Source organism: Penicillium paradoxum, assembly GCF_028828445.1.
Source record: "Penicillium paradoxum strain IBT 22861 chromosome Unknown utg000006l_segment0_segment0, whole genome shotgun sequence".
NCBI lineage: Eukaryota > Fungi > Ascomycota > Eurotiomycetes > Eurotiales > Aspergillaceae > Penicillium > Penicillium paradoxum.
The window spans coordinates 3232398-3250840 of record NW_026643184.1 but is presented as its reverse complement, the minus strand read 5'-3'; the positions used below and the strand labels follow the sequence as shown (position 1 = coordinate 3250840).

General features: G+C 50.0%; 8 protein-coding genes across 8 annotated transcripts; 3 read left to right on the top strand and 5 right to left on the bottom strand.

Moving 5' to 3' along the window:
• Window positions 1-207: 207 nt before the first annotated feature.
• On the bottom strand, window positions 208-1197 carry N7457_007580 (CFEM domain-containing protein; the record flags this gene model as incomplete). Its single annotated transcript, XM_057178623.1, has 4 exons — window positions 208-510; window positions 560-813; window positions 871-1048; window positions 1114-1197. 4 exons carry the CDS (start codon window positions 1195-1197, stop codon window positions 208-210), a joined length of 819 nt encoding a protein of 272 aa, XP_057030367.1.
• A 2015-nt stretch (window positions 1198-3212) lies between these two features.
• Window positions 3213-4801, top strand: N7457_007579 (Beta-lactamase-related protein; the record flags this gene model as incomplete). The annotated part of the gene is made up of 2 exons (XM_057178622.1): window positions 3213-3341; window positions 3398-4801. 2 exons carry the CDS (start codon window positions 3213-3215, stop codon window positions 4799-4801), a joined length of 1533 nt encoding a protein of 510 aa, XP_057030366.1.
• Window positions 4802-5476: 675 nt separating this feature from the next.
• Window positions 5477-6526, bottom strand: N7457_007578 (uncharacterized protein; the record flags this gene model as incomplete). The annotated part of the gene is made up of 2 exons (XM_057178621.1): window positions 5477-6337; window positions 6386-6526. The coding sequence occupies 2 exons, from the start codon at window positions 6524-6526 to the stop codon at window positions 5477-5479; spliced, it is 1002 nt and encodes a 333-aa protein (XP_057030365.1).
• Window positions 6527-7632: 1106 nt separating this feature from the next.
• Window positions 7633-9411, bottom strand: N7457_007577 (Carboxylesterase type B; the record flags this gene model as incomplete). Its single annotated transcript, XM_057178620.1, has 3 exons — window positions 7633-8697; window positions 8753-9256; window positions 9310-9411. 3 exons carry the CDS (start codon window positions 9409-9411, stop codon window positions 7633-7635), a joined length of 1671 nt encoding a protein of 556 aa, XP_057030364.1.
• A 571-nt stretch (window positions 9412-9982) lies between these two features.
• On the bottom strand, window positions 9983-11335 carry N7457_007576 (uncharacterized protein; the record flags this gene model as incomplete). Its single annotated transcript, XM_057178619.1, has 3 exons — window positions 9983-10295; window positions 10357-10951; window positions 11005-11335. The coding sequence occupies 3 exons, from the start codon at window positions 11333-11335 to the stop codon at window positions 9983-9985; spliced, it is 1239 nt and encodes a 412-aa protein (XP_057030363.1).
• Window positions 11336-11660: 325 nt separating this feature from the next.
• N7457_007575 (uncharacterized protein) lies at window positions 11661-12605 on the top strand (the record flags this gene model as incomplete). The annotated part of the gene is made up of 1 exon (XM_057178618.1): window positions 11661-12605. One exon carries the CDS (start codon window positions 11661-11663, stop codon window positions 12603-12605), a length of 945 nt encoding a protein of 314 aa, XP_057030362.1.
• An 836-nt stretch (window positions 12606-13441) lies between these two features.
• N7457_007574 (putative MFS transporter) lies at window positions 13442-14402 on the bottom strand (the record flags this gene model as incomplete). Its single annotated transcript, XM_057178617.1, has 4 exons — window positions 13442-13858; window positions 13927-13971; window positions 14030-14183; window positions 14242-14402. 4 exons carry the CDS (start codon window positions 14400-14402, stop codon window positions 13442-13444), a joined length of 777 nt encoding a protein of 258 aa, XP_057030361.1.
• Window positions 14403-16326: 1924 nt separating this feature from the next.
• On the top strand, window positions 16327-18213 carry N7457_007573 (putative MFS multidrug transporter; the record flags this gene model as incomplete). The annotated part of the gene is made up of 5 exons (XM_057178616.1): window positions 16327-17372; window positions 17426-17550; window positions 17610-17722; window positions 17785-17914; window positions 17972-18213. The coding sequence occupies 5 exons, from the start codon at window positions 16327-16329 to the stop codon at window positions 18211-18213; spliced, it is 1656 nt and encodes a 551-aa protein (XP_057030360.1).
• Between the last annotated feature and the right edge of the window lie 230 nt (window positions 18214-18443).

Here is an 18443-nt window from a genome sequence, read left to right as displayed (position 1 = left end):
TGTCATAATGTAGATTCATTTCATTACGTCCGATCGACATTAAATTAACAGCTTCGTAGAGCAGACAGAAGAAAAACACAATTGTACCCATCATGAACCCGTTTCATGTTGTACCTGTACAAGCCAGACGGCGACACATGAATCATATCCAATAAATTACCACAGAGAACATGAGTGGATTCGACTCCTTCACATGTATGAAGGAATTTACAGAGCGAGGAGAGCGACCAGGCCGAGAGCGCCCATAGCGCGGCTACCGACGGTGATCATAGGAGCGGCAGCCTCGCTGGTAGAGCTAGAAGCGGCAGAGCCGGAAGCCGAGTCAGAGTCGTTATCAGAGTCGTTGTCAGAGTTGTTGTCAGAGCCGGAGTTGGAGTCGGAGTTGGAGTTAGAGCCAGAGCCGTTGTCAGAGTCGGAGTCGGAGTCGCTGCCAGAGCCAGTGGAAGTGGCAGAGGCACCGGAGCTGGTCTTGGTGACCATGGTGGTGGAGGAGCCGGAAGCATCAGTGGTCTAGAGGGTTAGCGTCATCAATGAGATGGGAATATCAAGAATGACTTACAGTCACAGTCACGCTAGATTCCCATGCAGTCTTGGTAGCAGTGCCGCTCATACCGGAGCCAGATGCGCCGGTGCCAGTCATGCTGGCGTCAGAGCCGGTGGCAGTAGTAGAGGCAGTACCAGTTGTCCAGGTAGTGGAATCACCACCAGCGCCGGAGCTGGAGCCAGAGGTCGAGCTGGAGTCAGAGGTAGAAGTGGACTTGGAGCCGGAGCCAGTGGTGGTGAGGGACACAGCATCAGAGCCAGCGACACCGCCTGTGATATCCTGTCAGTTCACAATCAGGGTGGGGGATATCAATGAGAGTTACGTACCAGGGCACTTGGCGACGGCCATGGAGAGGACCTGCTCGGCGTCATCGTTGGGGCAGGCTTCCTTAGTGCAGTCACGAATGCCGAACTTGTAGTCGTTGGTCTTGCACAGGCAGCCCAAGTCACCAGACTTGCAACCCAACTCAGAGGCCTTGTCGTTCATGTTGGAGAGACACATGCTCTGTTGATCATGTCATTAGCATTGGGTATTACTGAAGATGACCTCGGGTAAATTGAAGTACTCACAGCACACTCCGAGGCAGAGGGGTCAGCGGCGACCATGCCGAAGGCAGCCATCAAGGCCAAAGCAACGGGGGTGAAGGACTTCATTGTGTGTGAAGGTTTGTGAATTAGGGAAAGGGATAAGATGGAGGTGAATGTCCAAGAGGTCAAACGGATTGAGAATGTGCAAAGTGGGAAGGGAATGGAAGCTCTGGAGACAGGGCAGTCTCTTTATAAAGGGCAGCTCCCAGCTGGGAAACAAACTCTGCATCACAAACACCAGCCACCTGCCCCGGATTGGGAATTGAGTGTCCATAGTGGACGAAACTCGGCGTCAAGTCCAATCACCATGGGCGATCGGCCATGTGGATTACGCAGGACCACTGCACAGTGGGCATTATGCATGGGTGCTACCTAGCCAACGTGGCTATAGAGGCAAAAATCAGCCCACGACCGAATGCTGGCCATGAAGTCATCCACTGTGGGAATCTTGGATCAGCCCTCTCAAATTGGGGATGATCAGCCGGAAATAGCTTGGAGTGCTTCTCCAGGTGTCGATCTCATAGGTCCATCCCATGCGACGCCACTTCAGGGCCCATCGGAATCGGCTTTTTGCGTTGGGCAGAAGCTCCCACTTTTCTTTTTTTTTTTTGTTTTGCTTTTTCCAAAGATGTGTTTGGCACCATTGCCAAGAGTTCAGTGGTTTGTGGGGAGTGTTAAGATTGCGATCATAACCAAGTACTCCGTACTCCGTATTTCCCCAAGAGTGCATGTTGACCATGGGCAGTCGGCGATCGACGCTCAGATGCAAATCGGGGCCAACTGGAACTAATCCGAATAGTCGCTGGAGTGACTCCAACCGATCGCGCTATTGAACCCTTTTGACGACACCGCTAGTTGTGGCTGACACAGCCACATTTTGCTTTTGCTTTTTCTTGTTTTTCCTTGTTTTTTTTTGTTTTTTTTGTTCATTATTTCTGTTTCTGTTAATTGCGATGGAGACAAATGCCCTCGTACAATTTCAAATTGCTCTTGTATTTGGAAGACGATGCACATCATCTCCCGATTGTTTCAAGTGTCAAGGGATCTATCCCTTGCGTGTTAGGGTTACTCCGTACTCCGTACTCCGTAGAGGAGATTGGAGATCTGGAAGAGGTTGGGATCTTCTTTCTCCCTTCCTGTTGTTTTTGTTTTTGTTTTTGTGTTTGCTTTTTTTTTCCTCAAATCAAGTCCTGCGCAGATCCCCAATCACGTCCCCACCATGAAAACTCGTACTTCAGCCACACGGAGTACTCCGTGCTCCGTTCTCCAACATTCCACCCTCATACATTTGCTACTGCAAAAGCTTGACTTCTACCTTAACCGATCCCAATGAGATCATATTAAGACAAGCACTCCGTGCTTGAAAGGATACTCTACAACGTACACATTGGACTCCGCGCCGCCTAGGCAGTGGGAGAAGGCAAAACTCAAATCTCATACCCACTCGGCATGTACCCGCTGTACGTCTTGAGTTCCGCCAATGATTCTCCGGAAGACTGCTCGGTTAGAAGATATCTTTCAGGAACTGGCATGGATTCTTATCTTGGTTCTTTGGTCACAGAGCTCTTATCCCCGAGGACCGGCTGTGGGGCCAGTACTGTCGGCACAATCTCCCAGGATTTGAATGACCTGCCTATTGTATCAAATGCACGAAGTACGAAGTACTCCAGTGTAGAGCAGTTAGCCGAGTACTCCGTACTATACGCTGTACGGAGTAGATCTTAAATCTTCCTAGCTCCAAAAGAGCGCAATGCACATCTCACTCCGGAGTATGGAGTACTCCATACAACACTCCCCTACAACAGCTTCCGGGGCTGGAAGTTGGTAGCTCTACGGAGGAGAATCCTATTTGATCAACCATCACCGATGCATCGATTACAGAGATCAAGTGCCGCCCCATAGTCCGTACTCCGTACTTCTGACTTCTTACTGATATCGGAGACACATGTAGGGTTACATCACTTCTAATCTGGGCTTAGAGCATAGACCCCTGATCAGGACCTCCCCCGCTCCAAATCTCACCACCTTCCCACTCTCCAGACATAGATCCTCTCGCCTCCCCCAAGTATCTAGTTCCCAAAATGGTTCTCCGAACCTCAAACTCGCCACTGACCACCGAGTTTGATGGCTTGGTGCACCAGCAGATGGACAAATGGAAGGTCCCTGGGCTATCAATGGCAGTAGTCCACGGCCCCACTACATGGTCAAAAGTAGGGCAACATCCAGTTGCGAGCGGAACAGTATAGATCACTAAACTACATTCTAGGCTTATGGATTCGCCGAGTTCCCGGATCGCAAGATGACCACTGACTCTCTTTTCTCGACTTGTAGCACCACAAAAGCATTTACCGCAGCAGCCATGTCTCTCGCCATCGACAATAGCAAGAATACTGAATCTCCTCTTCGCTGGGATACGCCTATTGCATCCATAATTAGAGACGACTTTGTGCTTGGGAATGACTACAGCACAATCCACACCACCATAGAAGACGCCCTATCGCATCGTTCGGGACTATCAACTCACGACGCTTGTATAAGTCTAGCGCGTCCCCAGGAGACCTTGCGCGAAGCGGTCCGAAAGCTGCGACATCTTCCCATAGCCTATAATCCGCGCACCACTTTCTCGTACAACAATAACATGTACATGGCAGTATCTCATGCTTTAGAGGAAATCGAAGGTCGAGCTCTCGGCGAGACCCTCAAAAGCCGCATTTGGGAGCCATTGGGAATGAGCGATACATATTTTTCCGTGACAGATGTATCGCAGGACCCGTCTCTGCGTCTGCGATTGGCGAAAGGATACACGTGGGACCGGGACACGGGGTCCTACATCGCAGAACCATATATGAACGGTGTCGCGGTGACAGGAGCCGGCGCCATGGTAAGCAGCGTGCTAGAATACACCAAGTGGCTGCGCGCGATGATTTACCAAACGGGTCCCCTCTCCCCGCAGGGCCACGCGGAGATCCTAAAACCACGAACGGTGATCACAAATTGGGACGATCTCGTGGGACCTCCGGCACCACATCATCTCTATGCCCTGGGTTGGTTTGTATGTAGCTACCGCGGGAAAGCCCTGTACTGGCATAGCGGAAGCTGGGCTGGGTTTGGCATCATGGTAGGCTTCCTACCGAGCCAGGGCTTTGGGTTTGCCATGATGGGCAACACGATGAATGCTCGAAATGCACAAGTGGAGATATACATGCACCTTCTAGATCGGGTCTGTGGTGGATCAGAGATTCCTCGGTCAATGAGTCACGCCACAACGCCAGACCTTAGCGCGATCCATGCCAAATCCGAGGGAATGGATGACGCTATTAAGAGACTTTATCCGAGTCTCCCGTCTCCTGTGCTTTCCCATTCTCTGCAGTTGAATCAATATGCGGGACAGTACGAACACGCTGGGTACGGGTCGATCACTTTCTCCTTCACCGATGGTCATTTGTCCGCGGATCTCCTGGATCGTATTACACCGGCGCTCCTCACTCTCAGCCATGTAAGTGGGGAGTTCTTTGTGGCGCATTACTACCAGACCAAGGAAGTTGGTGCGCTCTCGGGTTTCTACGCAACAGAATTCAGAGTGGGTGCCAATGGAGTTGTTACGGCAATCGGCATGGATTTGGAGCCTGCATTGGGTGGAGAGAAGATATGGTTCAATCGGAAAAACTAGCCTCGGAATTCCTAGCGGTGTACGGAGTACTCCGTACTCCGTAGTTCATAGATTTATATTAACCCAGCCACCCCAAGTGGATCAAAATCGATCGATGCTTTGGATCGACGTAATACTTCAGCCTACGAGATGCAACGCAAAAAGCTCACCTAACCTTTATACCGTGGAGACTGAACTAGAGCCTGTCATCATTTCCATAAGACATAGCAGCTCAAAAAAGAAAGAGAATAAAAAAAACATGTAAACATGGGGTCCAAGCACTCCGTAAGACAGACTGCAGCATACACCGGGGACGCCGAGCCGAGCCGATTAGGGTTGGAGACGGTGGAGCCGAACAAAAAATTCTGCTCTGCAACAGAAGACACCAAAAGCAACAAAAAAGTGATGACCGACGCAGGGATCGAACCTGCAATCTCTTGATTCGTAGTCAAGCGCCTTGCCATTGGGCCAGCCGGCCTTGTATATGATCTTCGGTCTAATAGTGCCTTATGGCTGGAAGCTAGATTTAGGACTTATGTTTAGCCAATGAAGAGATGCAAGGGCGTATCTCTCTAGACATAAACAAGACAACATTCAAGATGAACAGCAAAGAAATCATAATTTAATGGTACTCAAGATAAAACGAACGCTGGAAAGAACACAAATTCCATACGCCGAGCAAATCACGCTAATAACTCACACAAGGGATGTGGACACGGGCGCTATGGAGATCTGCGGCACCATGGGAGACTTTTCAGGAGTTGTGACTTTCTCATCCAGTATAGTTGGTAGCCTCTGGGCTTGTGTCTTATGCCACCCGAATCGGATTGCGAGAGACATTAGTATATGTCCAAGGAAGAAACCCACCAAACAAGCCACCACTCCGACCACTGCACCTATCACTGCAGGTAAAATAGTGTGGTTGATGATGCGCATGAAGGAGTTCTTGAGACAATTCTCATGATGAGGGTGGGAGTGTCCCGAGTGGTGGTTCGAGGAAGCCGGGCTAGAAGCGGCCTGGAAAGGAGAGATTGATAATCCAGACTTATCCTTGACTGCGGTCTCATTGCTTGTGACTTTGCCGGTATTCTCATTGCTGGAGGGGTCCATAGCTGGGATCAAATTGTGGATTGGAGATGTGGGTTTGGGCTCGAAAATGAAACCGTATTGTGTTCTCCAGTACTTCACAACCCACGGCGGGCTGTTCTGGGTAAATCCACCATCCTTGTCACTGCCCCACGCTGGCCCCATGCGGATGCGAGTTATGTGATAGTGTCCATTGGGATAGGTGCGGAGGTCGATGACCGCGGCATTTGGTGACACGAGGTTGCCGTTTAGATCGAAGAATTGCAATCGCGCGCGGACCGTAAATCCCACTTTATGTGTGGACAGTGGGCGATTGTCGAGGATATAGGATATATCCACGGTCTTACCGCTCAGATGAGTCTGGCCTGTGCCTTCCAATAGCGGTACACGAAGCTGCATTGTCGCGGATGGGGGATATACCCGGTTCTCATTGGCGTATAGGCTTCCATTTTTGATAGACCATTCGATAGCCTGTATTATATTAGAATGTTGGTGGAAGATCGGTGCAAGAGGACTTACCAGGGATGATCGGGCACCATTTTTGAGGTCCTCGGGGAAAGGAACAAATGGAAGGCGAAGCCTATGAGACTTGGTGACTGGCATGGCAGACGTGAAAACATTGCCCAGGAAGAGAATGGGTACCCAGCGTAGGAGCCACATGGGTATGAAGAAGACGACGCGAGGACTTCGATGGCTGGAGATATGGGAAATGATCAAGAAAATGAAGTGTGAATCGAGAGCAGGATCGAGAGAGTAAAGCCGAGATTGAAGAAGGGCAACTCCCAGACAAAGCGAATGAAGTTGAAAGATCAAGAGCAAGGCTACGCCGGGCTCTGGCTCTTTGACCCTAAGGTGAAGAAAAGAGAGAGAAAAGAAGGAGCTTATAACATTGATTCTGAGCGGAAATCCCTCATCTGGAGAAAGCTTTGAGACGTTGGGCTTATTTGGATAGCTTACTCTGTCGAGGAAGCTTAGGATCTTTGGCTCTTCTGTGATTTGCTATGATGATCGGGTCTTTACACCCTGAGCTTCCAAGGGTTGTAGCTTAGGTATCTCATTTTCTGGCCCTTGATTTTATTGCTGGTTCTGAAGACCCTATTCAGCGGATTCTCTATATATTCTGTATACCTCCTTGTCCAGGATGTCGAATGAAATTAAGAATTCCGTTGGGCTCAGTCTCAGCTGGCCACAAACTAGTTCGTCGGGCACAGAGGCGCCCACTCTATCACGACAATCTGACTCCGAAGATAGGGACTTCATATATATACCATAAGACCCCGAGTTGTGTAGAGCCATTGATCGCGGCTTCATACTCCAGCACTCTGGGCTTGGCATGGTGAACCCTGTACGGAGTACGGAGTATAAAATACATAGGTGACTCTTGCGAATGTATTAATATCCTGCATTCTGAGCGGCGTTTTGCTCCCAATTGGGGGTGTTATTAACCGAGGAAGCCGATAGGACAAGAATACTCTCCCATTCCCTGGGCTTAGCGAATCCTGGCTTAAAAAGGATCTTTCTTTTGCTCATACTATCGTGGCCTGTCCCGAATTGGCTCGATTTACTCTATTATTCAGTACCCTACACAAGGATGTCTCGTCATTTCCACTAAGTAGTTACATATATATATATCGTCCGATCTAGGGCAGCATTTAGTCTCCCTTCGCTCGGCAGCCACTTGACTTTGCATCGATCGCAATGTGTATTATTCCCTCCACCCCTGGGCGCAGCTTATATACATTAAGAAGATTGTCCGAAACGATCCCTCATGTTGGCTTATAATACGGCGCAGTCTGCCAGAACCGACAGCGTGGGTTGCGGGTCAGATCCGGCGTCGGCTGAATTGTCTCGTTTCCAATGTTCATAAGCTGCGCATGTTGGCCCAAATTTCCGAAGGTCGGTGCCAGGTGAGACTTGGGCGCGCCATGCTGGACAAAACTGGTGAAGAAATCCTGCATGGCCAACGCCACGGTGACATTGGCCACGGAGGCGGATCCATTGTTGTAGAAAGTGTACGACACATCCTGGCCGTGCAGAGCGGGCGGAATGCTAAATTCATAAGCATAAGTCTGGTTGTGGAACGCCCGGTTGATGTAATCGGTATTGCACTGGAAGATGAGATCCGAAATGACGGCAGATGTTCGCGCGATCGAGTCCGTGTAGCCATAAGAGCCATTATAGACCGGGGGATAGAGCACATTCAAAACATAATCAGATACGTTTCTTGGAATGTCCTCCGCCAATGTCTTCATTTGAGCTTCGAGACCGGTGCTGTTGATGCTGGCCGGCGACGTAAAGACCAACCCTTCGTTGGCGTTGTGACCAACCATGATGTTCAGGTTATGATCGAAGTCGCCTCGGAGCAAAAGCTGACCTGGAAGAGCAGGTACCAGACTGCCATCCACAGTAGGACCGTAGGTAAATTGTCCCCACTCAGACTTGGTGGCAACCTGGAGCGCATTGGCGGCAATCAATTTGTCCGATGGTAATTTCCGGGCTTGTTCAATCGTGCTGACATTGAGAATCCCTAAGAACTGCTGCAGAGTCTCTTCTTGCTGCTCTTCACTGATCACTGGGACCCAGCCGGGGCTCTGGATGATCGCTTGTTGGAAAGGTGAAGCCCCCCGCGTGCCTCCGTATGCGGTGATTTGATGAAGAATGGAACCGGCGCCAGCAGACTCTCCCATAACTGTGACTCGGGTTGCATCACCGCCGAACAGATGAATGTTCTTGTACACCCAGTCAAGAGCAAACCGTTGATCATGGAGTGCTGCGTTGGCGGTGCCGTTGGTTGTGATACTCTCACCACCAAGCCAGCCAAATGCACCCAACTCCAGAGAAGTTAGTATTGTCATGGTACGCTACTCGGCAGATAATTTGACTTACTCGGTAATTCATGGCAACATAAACAATTCCCTCGTCTTTCCCGACCATGCTTCGTTGGATCAATCCAGTTGGGTCTGAGCTACTCTTGTCACCTCCCGTATAACCTCCACCGTAGATCCATACCAGCACTGGCGCCAAGTTCTTTCGAGACCCCGCACCTTTGCCTTTTGTGCGCTCGAACACCTTCTTGGGAACCACGACGTCCAGGAACAGACAGTCCTCAGTGGCGCGTGGGTCTTGCTTCGCTGGTTTGTACTTCAAGGCAGAGACGTTGGTGGAGAGAGAGAAGGAGGAGGAGGTTTGATTGGTGAAGTAACTCAGGATGAAGGCCGTTTGAACATCAGTTGACCATAATGGCGATGCCTGGGGGCATATTTTGCCCACCGAGCCATTTTGGATCTTTTCTCTATTTTCCTTTGGGAGGACAGGCGCCCGGAAGCGCAGGTCGCCCACTGGGGGTGCCGCATAGCGAATGTTCGTGAAATTGTAGAGGCCGTGGGAGCTCTGTCAATGATTAGGGCTGGGATAGCGAATAGATACTAGCGGAGGATGCTCACGTTGAATGAAATTGCCTGGTGTCGCTCATATCCTAGATCAACCACTGGCAAGGTAGAGGCCAGACATGCTGAAACCAACGTTAGTAGCAACAAAGGAACCATCTTGGTGCTGGGGGGGGAAAATCACAGAAACCAACAATTGGGGAATCCAAAGACTCGAGAATAGGTTTCCCTTATAAGACGGGAACCCCGGAAAGCCGAAATCAGGCAGCCGGCTTAGTGTAAACACTCTATTTTGGCCAGGATTTGGGCATCCGACGTGGAAGTGGAGCATCAACAAAGAGACGCAATGACCAGGAAGATGCGTGATGTTCTGCCAATGATCATGGACCAGGCTCAGCCCCCGTGGAATCGAAGTCAGCAATGTCAGCAATGACCTAGCTGGTTCCCCGCAACTGGCCACGGGGTCCCACCGAAGGCCTTTGGGGCTGAGAATGGGGCCAATCAACGGCAGTGTGATTCTCCGTTCATGAACGCTACACTCAACGCTACACTGAATCAAGGCTCAACCCCCGGAGTGAGGTCACCAGAGTACTCCGTACTCCGTATGCGGGGTAGAATTGCAAGCCTGACAGGCCAGAGTCCAGACGGAGACACGGAATCTCCGGGACAAAGCGCATATCCCCTCTGTTTACTCCAAAAAAGCTCATGATGTTGTGCAGATCAGTCTCTCTCACCGATTGACTTCGCGGATCTTATACTCGAGCATCTGATTCGAGGGTACTGCATGCTCGTCTTGCAGTTTCTCGGCACACTCGGCGCCCGCAGCCGGGACCCGGTACTCGAATCGTTTGCCGTGCGCGGGCACAGACCCGTCGGGTAGTGCATATGGGAACGGAAGATACTCCGGTAATAGACCTAGCTGCACAAGGACCGTCGCTTGATCCCATGCAATGTGTTCATGAAATAAGCAGTCCCCGCGAATGTTGACCACGGAAGTCATGGGAATGCGAAGGTGTTTCCCCGTCGGTGGAACTCCGGGAATCCTAGGGTCGAACGATCAGTTTTCCGTTAGATTCCAGACTCAACCACAGTAAAATCACCCACAACGCATCAATCTGCTTGTCATGAGTGCAGACAAAGATAAACTCATCCACAATTCGGTCGGTTCCCACTGTTCGACTAACAAGCTCCAAAGCCGTATCATCGGGGTTGCTGAAGATGAAATGATGGAGATAAAAATGGCTCAAGCGAGCTCGTCCAATGCCTCCTGTTAAAGTTGGCACATGGTTCACATAAGGCTCAGAGACCATCGTCGCCATGGTCTTCTCAACAGAGCGATCTCCAAATTCATAATAGGTATGTTCTTCCCAAATCTTCTCGAGGTCAAAGAATGGACCTCCCAAATGCTTTTTGATAAACCCGACACAACGAGTATGAGCTGTGCCTGCCGTCGAGATCTTGAAACCAGGGTGGCCTGGGATCATGAAGCTGGGAGAGGAAACATCTGAGTATATATGCGTAACTTGGCCTTCCTTCTTCTCGCCCTCCACTGCGCTGCATAGCTGAAGAAGGGTGGGCTGGAGGAAGTTGATGTTCCATGAGTCGAAGAGTACCGCGGCGATCAGCTTTGTGCCTCTAGCCAGTGCACTTTGCAGAGTATCCTCGAATTGGGGAGCATAGTCTGCCTTTGAACCGTAGACTGACTTGAGATTAGCCGGAGCCAACGAAATATCCCGATAAGCTCGTTATTACCTATCAACCCGATCTTCTCCTTGCCATCGCACTCTACTCTCCCAAGTAAGCCATCCTCCGCTTCTCGAATGAGCTCCCCCAGAGATGGTTTGTCTATGACAAATTGATCATCCACAGTAATCTGTGCTACTGTAAAGCTTTCCTCGGCCCACTTCTTCAATGGCTCTGGGTCAAGTGTCTTATTTTGCTGTTGGCAAGCGGCGTAACACTGAGGCCTGATGAGGATCAATCCTGGGCCGTAACCACAGCGGGAAAGAGGAGGTTGAATGGTGACATAGGGGCTCAAATCCACTGCTGGAACCGAAGCAAAAGGACAGTTTGGATTACCCATTCTTAATTCTCAATCCAAGTTATTGAAAGTTGGGGGAAACAGGGACATCAAGAGGACGATCCTTATATACCCGGCCGCGGGGTTTCTCTCCCCCCCACGTTTAGACCAGTAAGCAGACGGGACTAACCAGGTCAAGCTACACGACAAATACCTACATGTACGTATACGGGGTTCAAACCCAGCTAAGCACATGTCAGCATTCAATACGCACCTGACCAACTGCGAAACTATGCTGGGATCTAGATGCTGTCCACGTGACCTGTCATTGGATGGAGTCTTGGCCCCGTTTCCACAAGCTTGAGCTGTCTCAGAGCACAACTCAACAATGAACGCACTCGTCCAGTCTTCCTTGACTGAGGTCGAATCAAAACTCAATGCTCTCCTGACTAGCCTCACTACCTCGCCCACTGCTGCAGGAGCCCCCGCGGCGGCGATCGCCCTTCTCGATGCGGACGATGCGCTAACCTCCGCTATTGAAACCCTCCGACAGCACCAAGACAACTACGCAAAGATCCTTCGATTACGGGCAGAGGCTCAGCAATTAGAGGATCGTGTCAAAGAGATCGTGGGAGACATTGACAGGTTCGACAAAGAGATTCGTACCGCTTGTGGAGGGAACGGCGACAGCGACAGCGATTTCGAGTCTGACTCCGATGACGATCTTGGAGCCAAGGGATCAGTCCTGCGGGGAATCAAGGAGATTGACTACAAACTACTCCTGGATTTCGCGCGTCGCATCAGCAAGTACAACCACGAAGCGGCAGCCGATGCTGCAACGGGCGTCGCTGCAAAACGACAAGAACAAGGAACTGCCCTTGGTGATAAGGATGTGACAATGACGGGCACAAACGGGGAACAGTCGACAGGAGAGGGCGCAGAGCCAGTGGCATCTGTCACCAAAAACGCGACACAGTGGTTGGACGAGTCCGCGAATGTGACGCGCGAGGTTTACATGCTGCCATACCCGATGGAGGAACGGATACGGATGGGATTAATGGGCCAGGTTCAACTCGCTGCCGGCAACGATCCTGAAAAAGAGGTTGAACGGTTGTTGCGCGAAGCTGAAGGCCTTGGAGCCGCAGAACCGCCCACACTGGTGGAGCCGGCGGAGAGCACAAAGCAGGCGGGCGAAGCTGCGAAGGCTGCAGCTCAGGCCGGATCCTCAGCAGCTGGAATGCCGCGGGCGCCAGCTCCAGCAGCCGCACCGAGACCCAAGCCCAAGGCGATGCTGGACCTTGATCTCTACGACCCCGATGACGATGACGATTGAGCGTTTTAGAGCGGGCGTTGCATTCGATTTTTACAATGATACCAGCTATAACAGCACAAAAAACTTCATTCAATCTTTTTCATTCCAATTTTCCAATCGTGTCTCACTCCGCATTGCACATCTTTAACCTAGCAGTTTCTACATCTTGTGGACGGACGACTTGGCTATCCATCCGCGGAACTTCTTACCATAGAAGTAGAAGGGATGGTGCATAAACACCGCAATGTTGTCAACGCCCGGTTCTACATGATTGGTTTGACAAATCCACTCTCCTCTACCCAGGAGGTGATGAATTTGCTGAAACCATAGCCCAAGAGGTTCTGGTTGATTGTTGACAGTGATAGACACGAATATCGAGCCTGCCACAGGTTTATAGCTGTTAACTGCGTATGTTCTGGTAATAGCCGGAAGGGCTGCCACCTGGATGTCTGCTGCAGTATAGCCGATGATCACGATGATTTATGTGTGGACTAGTCAGCTCAAGCTCCGCCGAGCAAGGAATTATGGGTGCAGCAACATTCCAATCCCATTTATACTGGATCCAAATGCAACAATAAATTGCCAATGATCGAGATGATGACGTATGGAATCATTGCTGGTAGACGCATCTCAGGTTCTCGGACACAACGGTCGTTCTCAGTGGCCTTCATGAATATCCAATCTGAAAGGAGGCCATTGGTAGCTAATCCAATCAAACCTCCGGTTAAAATAGCAAGGTTGAAAAAGCCAATCGTTTGGCTGTCGAAGTTATACGGGGGCTTTGTGAATGCTTAACTCTGAGTGAGATTTAGAGTGAGGAAGCAACTGGCAGAGCACGATTCGACGAAAGCGGCGAATTAAGCAATGGGGAAAGCCAACAGCTTCCATGGAATGTAGAAGCTAAGAAGCACGCTCTTGATGTTGGTTCCACCCAATTGTGCAAGCATGAAATGCTGCTTTGATGGGCCGCCCTTGTGTGAATAAGGATCGCGTTCGCCATCTCTCACATCCCCGTTCTCGTTCTGGGTGAATTCAATGTGCTTATCTGTTTCGGATACCTTGGATGATATTCCATGAGGAGATGCCGTCTGAGTAGCCTCGTCTGGGTGAGTACGGTACCATTTGGCCTCAGGGAAAAGGAAGATTCGAAGCAGGAGTACCAATCCAAGCAACCCGACATTCAGCCAGAAGAAGCTGCGCCAGCCACTATGCTCAGCCATAGGGCCTGCAATAATGGGACCAATCTGCAGGATATCAATAAGCGCGACCAATGCCTTGATTCGTCAGGTTCCTTGCCATGAGAGACCCAAATAGGCCGCAAAGTACATTGTGTTGTACGCACGCCGTTCGTGAAGGAACCTGACGCTATAATTTCTGGCTGAGATGTCTAGACACAAAGAGTCAGCTTTTTCTACTCAAGACTGACTGATAGTGAAACAATATACCTCTGCGGGACCAGCGCCAAATCCAGTAAGCACACAACCGCCCATATAGCTACCATAGCTGGTAGCTAGTGCTCGCCGAATATTACTGACCAGGGAGCTCAGCGTCGACAATATCAGTACCGGCCACCGCCCAAAAGATGTTTGCATGGGTGTCCTGGACCACCGCAGCGTCAGCAAGGGTCATCAAACCGCCCAGACATGATCATTATCACCAGAAGAAATTGCTGGATCCTAGCACTAGAATGCAAACACCTGTCAGCTGTACTACGGCGGCTAGATCGGACTGAAATGCCTCCATCAACTGTGGAAACATCGGAGCCAATGCCAAAGGGCCCATGCCTTGGCTGAAGGTTTTTAGGGTGGTTGTCGTCATGGTTCCCATTTTCCAAAATCGGCTCCAGTTCTATGAGTACATATCGTTATCTCGTGTTCCAAACAATGACCTAGAAAGAAAGCATTATCACAGGAACGTCCGGATCTTGCGATGGCTGAGGCATCAGCGCACGATCATAATTGGAGGATGATTTGACAAAATGATGGGATCCCACGTCGGCCGTGATCTCTGTGCCTGGATAGATCACCGCACCCAGCTCCTCATCAATTCTGAGCAAGATGGTTAAAACAGACGACCTGTTCAGGAGGGGTATAATGCAATGCACTGATGAAGAGCGTTGGCGAAAAAACTGTTGTTCACGAATACAACAATTCCTCGGAGGGAAGACTCACCCGTTCGTCATAGTTCATCTCCATGTTGTCAATATACTTGGACTTGAAGGAGCAACTGGAGCGTTGAAACTGATTTGGAGTGCTATCCAGTTCTCACATCCCGTTTTCATCGGAAATTCTTTTTGTCTTATAGCACTCCACTACCTCCACACACAAACAAACATCAAGCTTGCTGCCAGCCCTGGAATGGGAGCGGGAAGGCAAGGCGAATATTAACCGAACAACAGGCCTATGCATTTTCGGAGAGACATAACACCTGCCATGCGTCACGAGAATGTCACATTGCGGTAGTTGACTAGATCAACGAGAATGGGGTTAGTCTTGAGGGGTCCATTTCGACGTTGATCTCCCCAATCCACCGTGTCCCCAGATTTCCCGCAGACCATGCGCTTGGGCCAATCATTAAAAGCTTCGTGCTTCTCATTCTACGCTGTCCTAACGAGTGGCTCGCTTATCTTTACAGAGCTTGACCCAGTAGAGCCCCACGGCATTATCCCGCATTTGGCCCTTGATGGATGCTTTCCTCGCCTCACATTGTGGTGCATTCTTCATAAGACCAGATAGCTCTCTGATAGATGAAACTGCCATTCAAGTTCGGGCTGTTTTTCTTCTTTTCAATATGTCTAGTCAAATGAGAACACAATAACACAAGGGGGAAATGGAGGCTTCTGTTTGAGACAGGAGAGGTGTATGAAACACAAAAGCTTGGACAAAGCTAACTGGAGCATCACTGATTATTCAACTTGATTTATATGCTCTGGTGAAAGGCAATTTCCTAAGATCTGGAAAGAAAGCGTATCGAATTTCCAAAGGCACAGCGGATTACAATGGAGTACAATGACTACGTTATGTCAATACGCCCGGATACTTCAGCCCAACCTGTGAAACGCCTTTTTTACAGAGCCTAATGTTTCCGGACTCATGGTCAATCATGGGAAGGGGGAATATTCCGAGACTGTCCTCCTCTATGCATCATGATTAGGATGCTCTAGATGCCAGACGCTCCAGACTCTCTCGCCTTGTTTAGCGATCCGACAAGCCCGCTCATCTCCACGCGGGGAGCATCTGGGGATCGTGACTATTCCCCGGAGGATGCTCCGGATCATCCTGCCAGTTGCCCCGTATGAACATCGGGTTTCCAAAGTGGATCAGAACATGTTCTCCTTGTCGGATTATAATTGCGTCTCTTTGCTGTGGTCCCATCATCCTCCCAAAACGTGGGGGGAATCGATTCGCCCTCAGATGACGATGAATCAGATCATGATCCCCGGATGTCACCTCCACACCAGGGAGCACGCGAAGAAGCCTGGTAAAGCTTGTTTGAGCCAGGGCATGCTGGTCACCGGACCAATCGGAAGCACTGACGCTGTATCTATAGAGTCAACCTTGGAATCTACTAAACCCTCGGCAGTTCTCTCGAGAGACTCCAATGGTTACCGGCACAACCAAAAGCATTTAATTAGGCTCCGGGCCCCCAATCAATTCTGTGTATCCAGGATGGCGGTCCTTGTTCTTTTCGGTGCTATTTTCCTGAGAGCTCTCAAAATCTACTTATCCAATATCTCATGGCAATGAGTCACCACGAAGATCCTTTCTCCAACCATGTAGATGGGGACGTGGAGAAGCAAGATGAAAGTGATGGCCACATTCGCTCTCCTGGCGGTACCCCAAAGCCTCGTCACGGAAAGAAAGAGGATGCCAATGGAGCCGCCAATGGAACCGTCGATGGGCATTCTAAGGAAGAGTTAAAAGAATGGCAATGCTATGACAAGTTGGGATATTCGTTCCCCTGGTGGAAGAAATGGGGCATCATCTCAGTCATCTTTGCTGTTCAGACATCCATGAACTTCAATGCCAGTTTCTATGCCAGCAGCATCACCCTGTATGCGAAACACTTCAGCATCTCAGAACAAGCCGCGCGTGTCGGTCAGATGGGCTTTCTCATTGCGTATGCATTTGGCTGCGAGTTCTGGGCGCCGTTCAGCGAAGAGTTTGGCCGATGGCCAATAATGCAGCTCAGCTTGTTCTTCGTCAACATCTGGCAGATCCCATGCGCTCTGGCCCCTAACTTTGGCACGATTGTCATCTGTCGCATCCTTGGAGGTCTATCGTCAGCCGGTGGCTCTGTGACGCTCGGCATGGTGGCAGACATGTGGGAACCGGAGAGCCAACAATATGCCGTGGCTTTCATTGTGCTATCTTCAGTAGCAGGCTCAGTCATTGCACCGGTTGTTGGCGGCTTCGTGGCGACTTTCCTTGACTGGCACTGGAATTTCTGGCTTCAACTCATCTTAGGAGGTTTTGTGCAGATATTGCATTTCTTCATTCCAGAGACCAGGTGCAGCATCCTTATAACGAGAGAGGCTAGGCGGAGACGCAAAAACGGGGATATGGTATGGAGTGGCGATGAGCTCAAGCAAAGCCGCATGTCTTTCCGTTGGATATTCATGATTTGGGTGCGCCCATTCATCATGTTCCTGCGAGAACCGATCGTCCTGTGCCTCTCTCTGCTCAGCGGCTTCAGTGATGCCCTCATTTTCACTTTCCTTCAATCGTATACTCCAGTATACAAGCAATGGGGATTCAGTACAATTGCTACTGGACTTTCTTTCCTCCCGTGAGTGTGCAAGGCCTTGACCTCCGTGTATTTCTGACGAACCGATTCTGCAGACTATTGGTGGGCTACTTGATTGCGTATTGCTCATTCATTCCTTGGATCCATCGACATTGCAGGATTAGAGAAAAAGATCCGGACGGTCTTCAACCCGAAGCTCGACTCTATTGGTTGTTATGGGGTACGCTGCTCTCACTTGGGTACATTCAGTCTATTCCTCTCACCACTCACATGCAATAGTGGCACCCCTGTTGTCAATTGGCCTATTCGGATTTGCGTGGACTAGTCTCGGTCCACCCCATGTCCACTGGATTGCGCCTATGATATTCTCGGCTTTGATTGCCATTGCCAATGTAAGTTGGTAAATCATTTTTTCTCTTGATACAAGACTAAAAACCTTTCTTCTATGATCAAGTATGCCATCTACATGGCCACAATCGATTACATGATTGCCTCATATGGTCCATATGCAGCCTCAGCCACAGGAGGAAATGGGTTTGCACGCGACTTCTTAGCTGGTATCGCAGCGATGTACTCGGTGCCAAGTAAGTGCAGTATAACTATGGTACTGCGACTGAATATCCACTGATCACGGATTATAGTGTACACACATATGGGTACAACAAACCACCTTGAATGGCCTTCTACTTTCTTGGGCTTCATGGCGATTATCTTCACCATACCAATATACATATTCTATTGGAAAGGGCCCAAGATTCGGGAAATGTCACCATTCGCACAGACCTTGGCTGCCGACAGAAAGAAGGCTGGTCGCAAAGTGTCTTCCTGTGGCTCCGGTGATCCGGATCCGGTCCAAAGGTATCTGTCACAATCGTCGGAGTAAGTTTGATTTGATTGGCTTTGTTTTTTGTATGTTTGGTTTCAAAGGGAGTCGATGTCGGAGGCAGTATGTTTGCAGTCCCTTTCGCTACCGTGCCTGTCCTAGTCCTCGAGATTCGCATGAGAAACTGACACAGAGCATGCATCTACCGATATGGGATCACGGAAGATAAGAATTGGCCACCTTGAAAAGCTTCTCTTTGATTTATGGAGACATCTTTTGTGCTGTTCTTT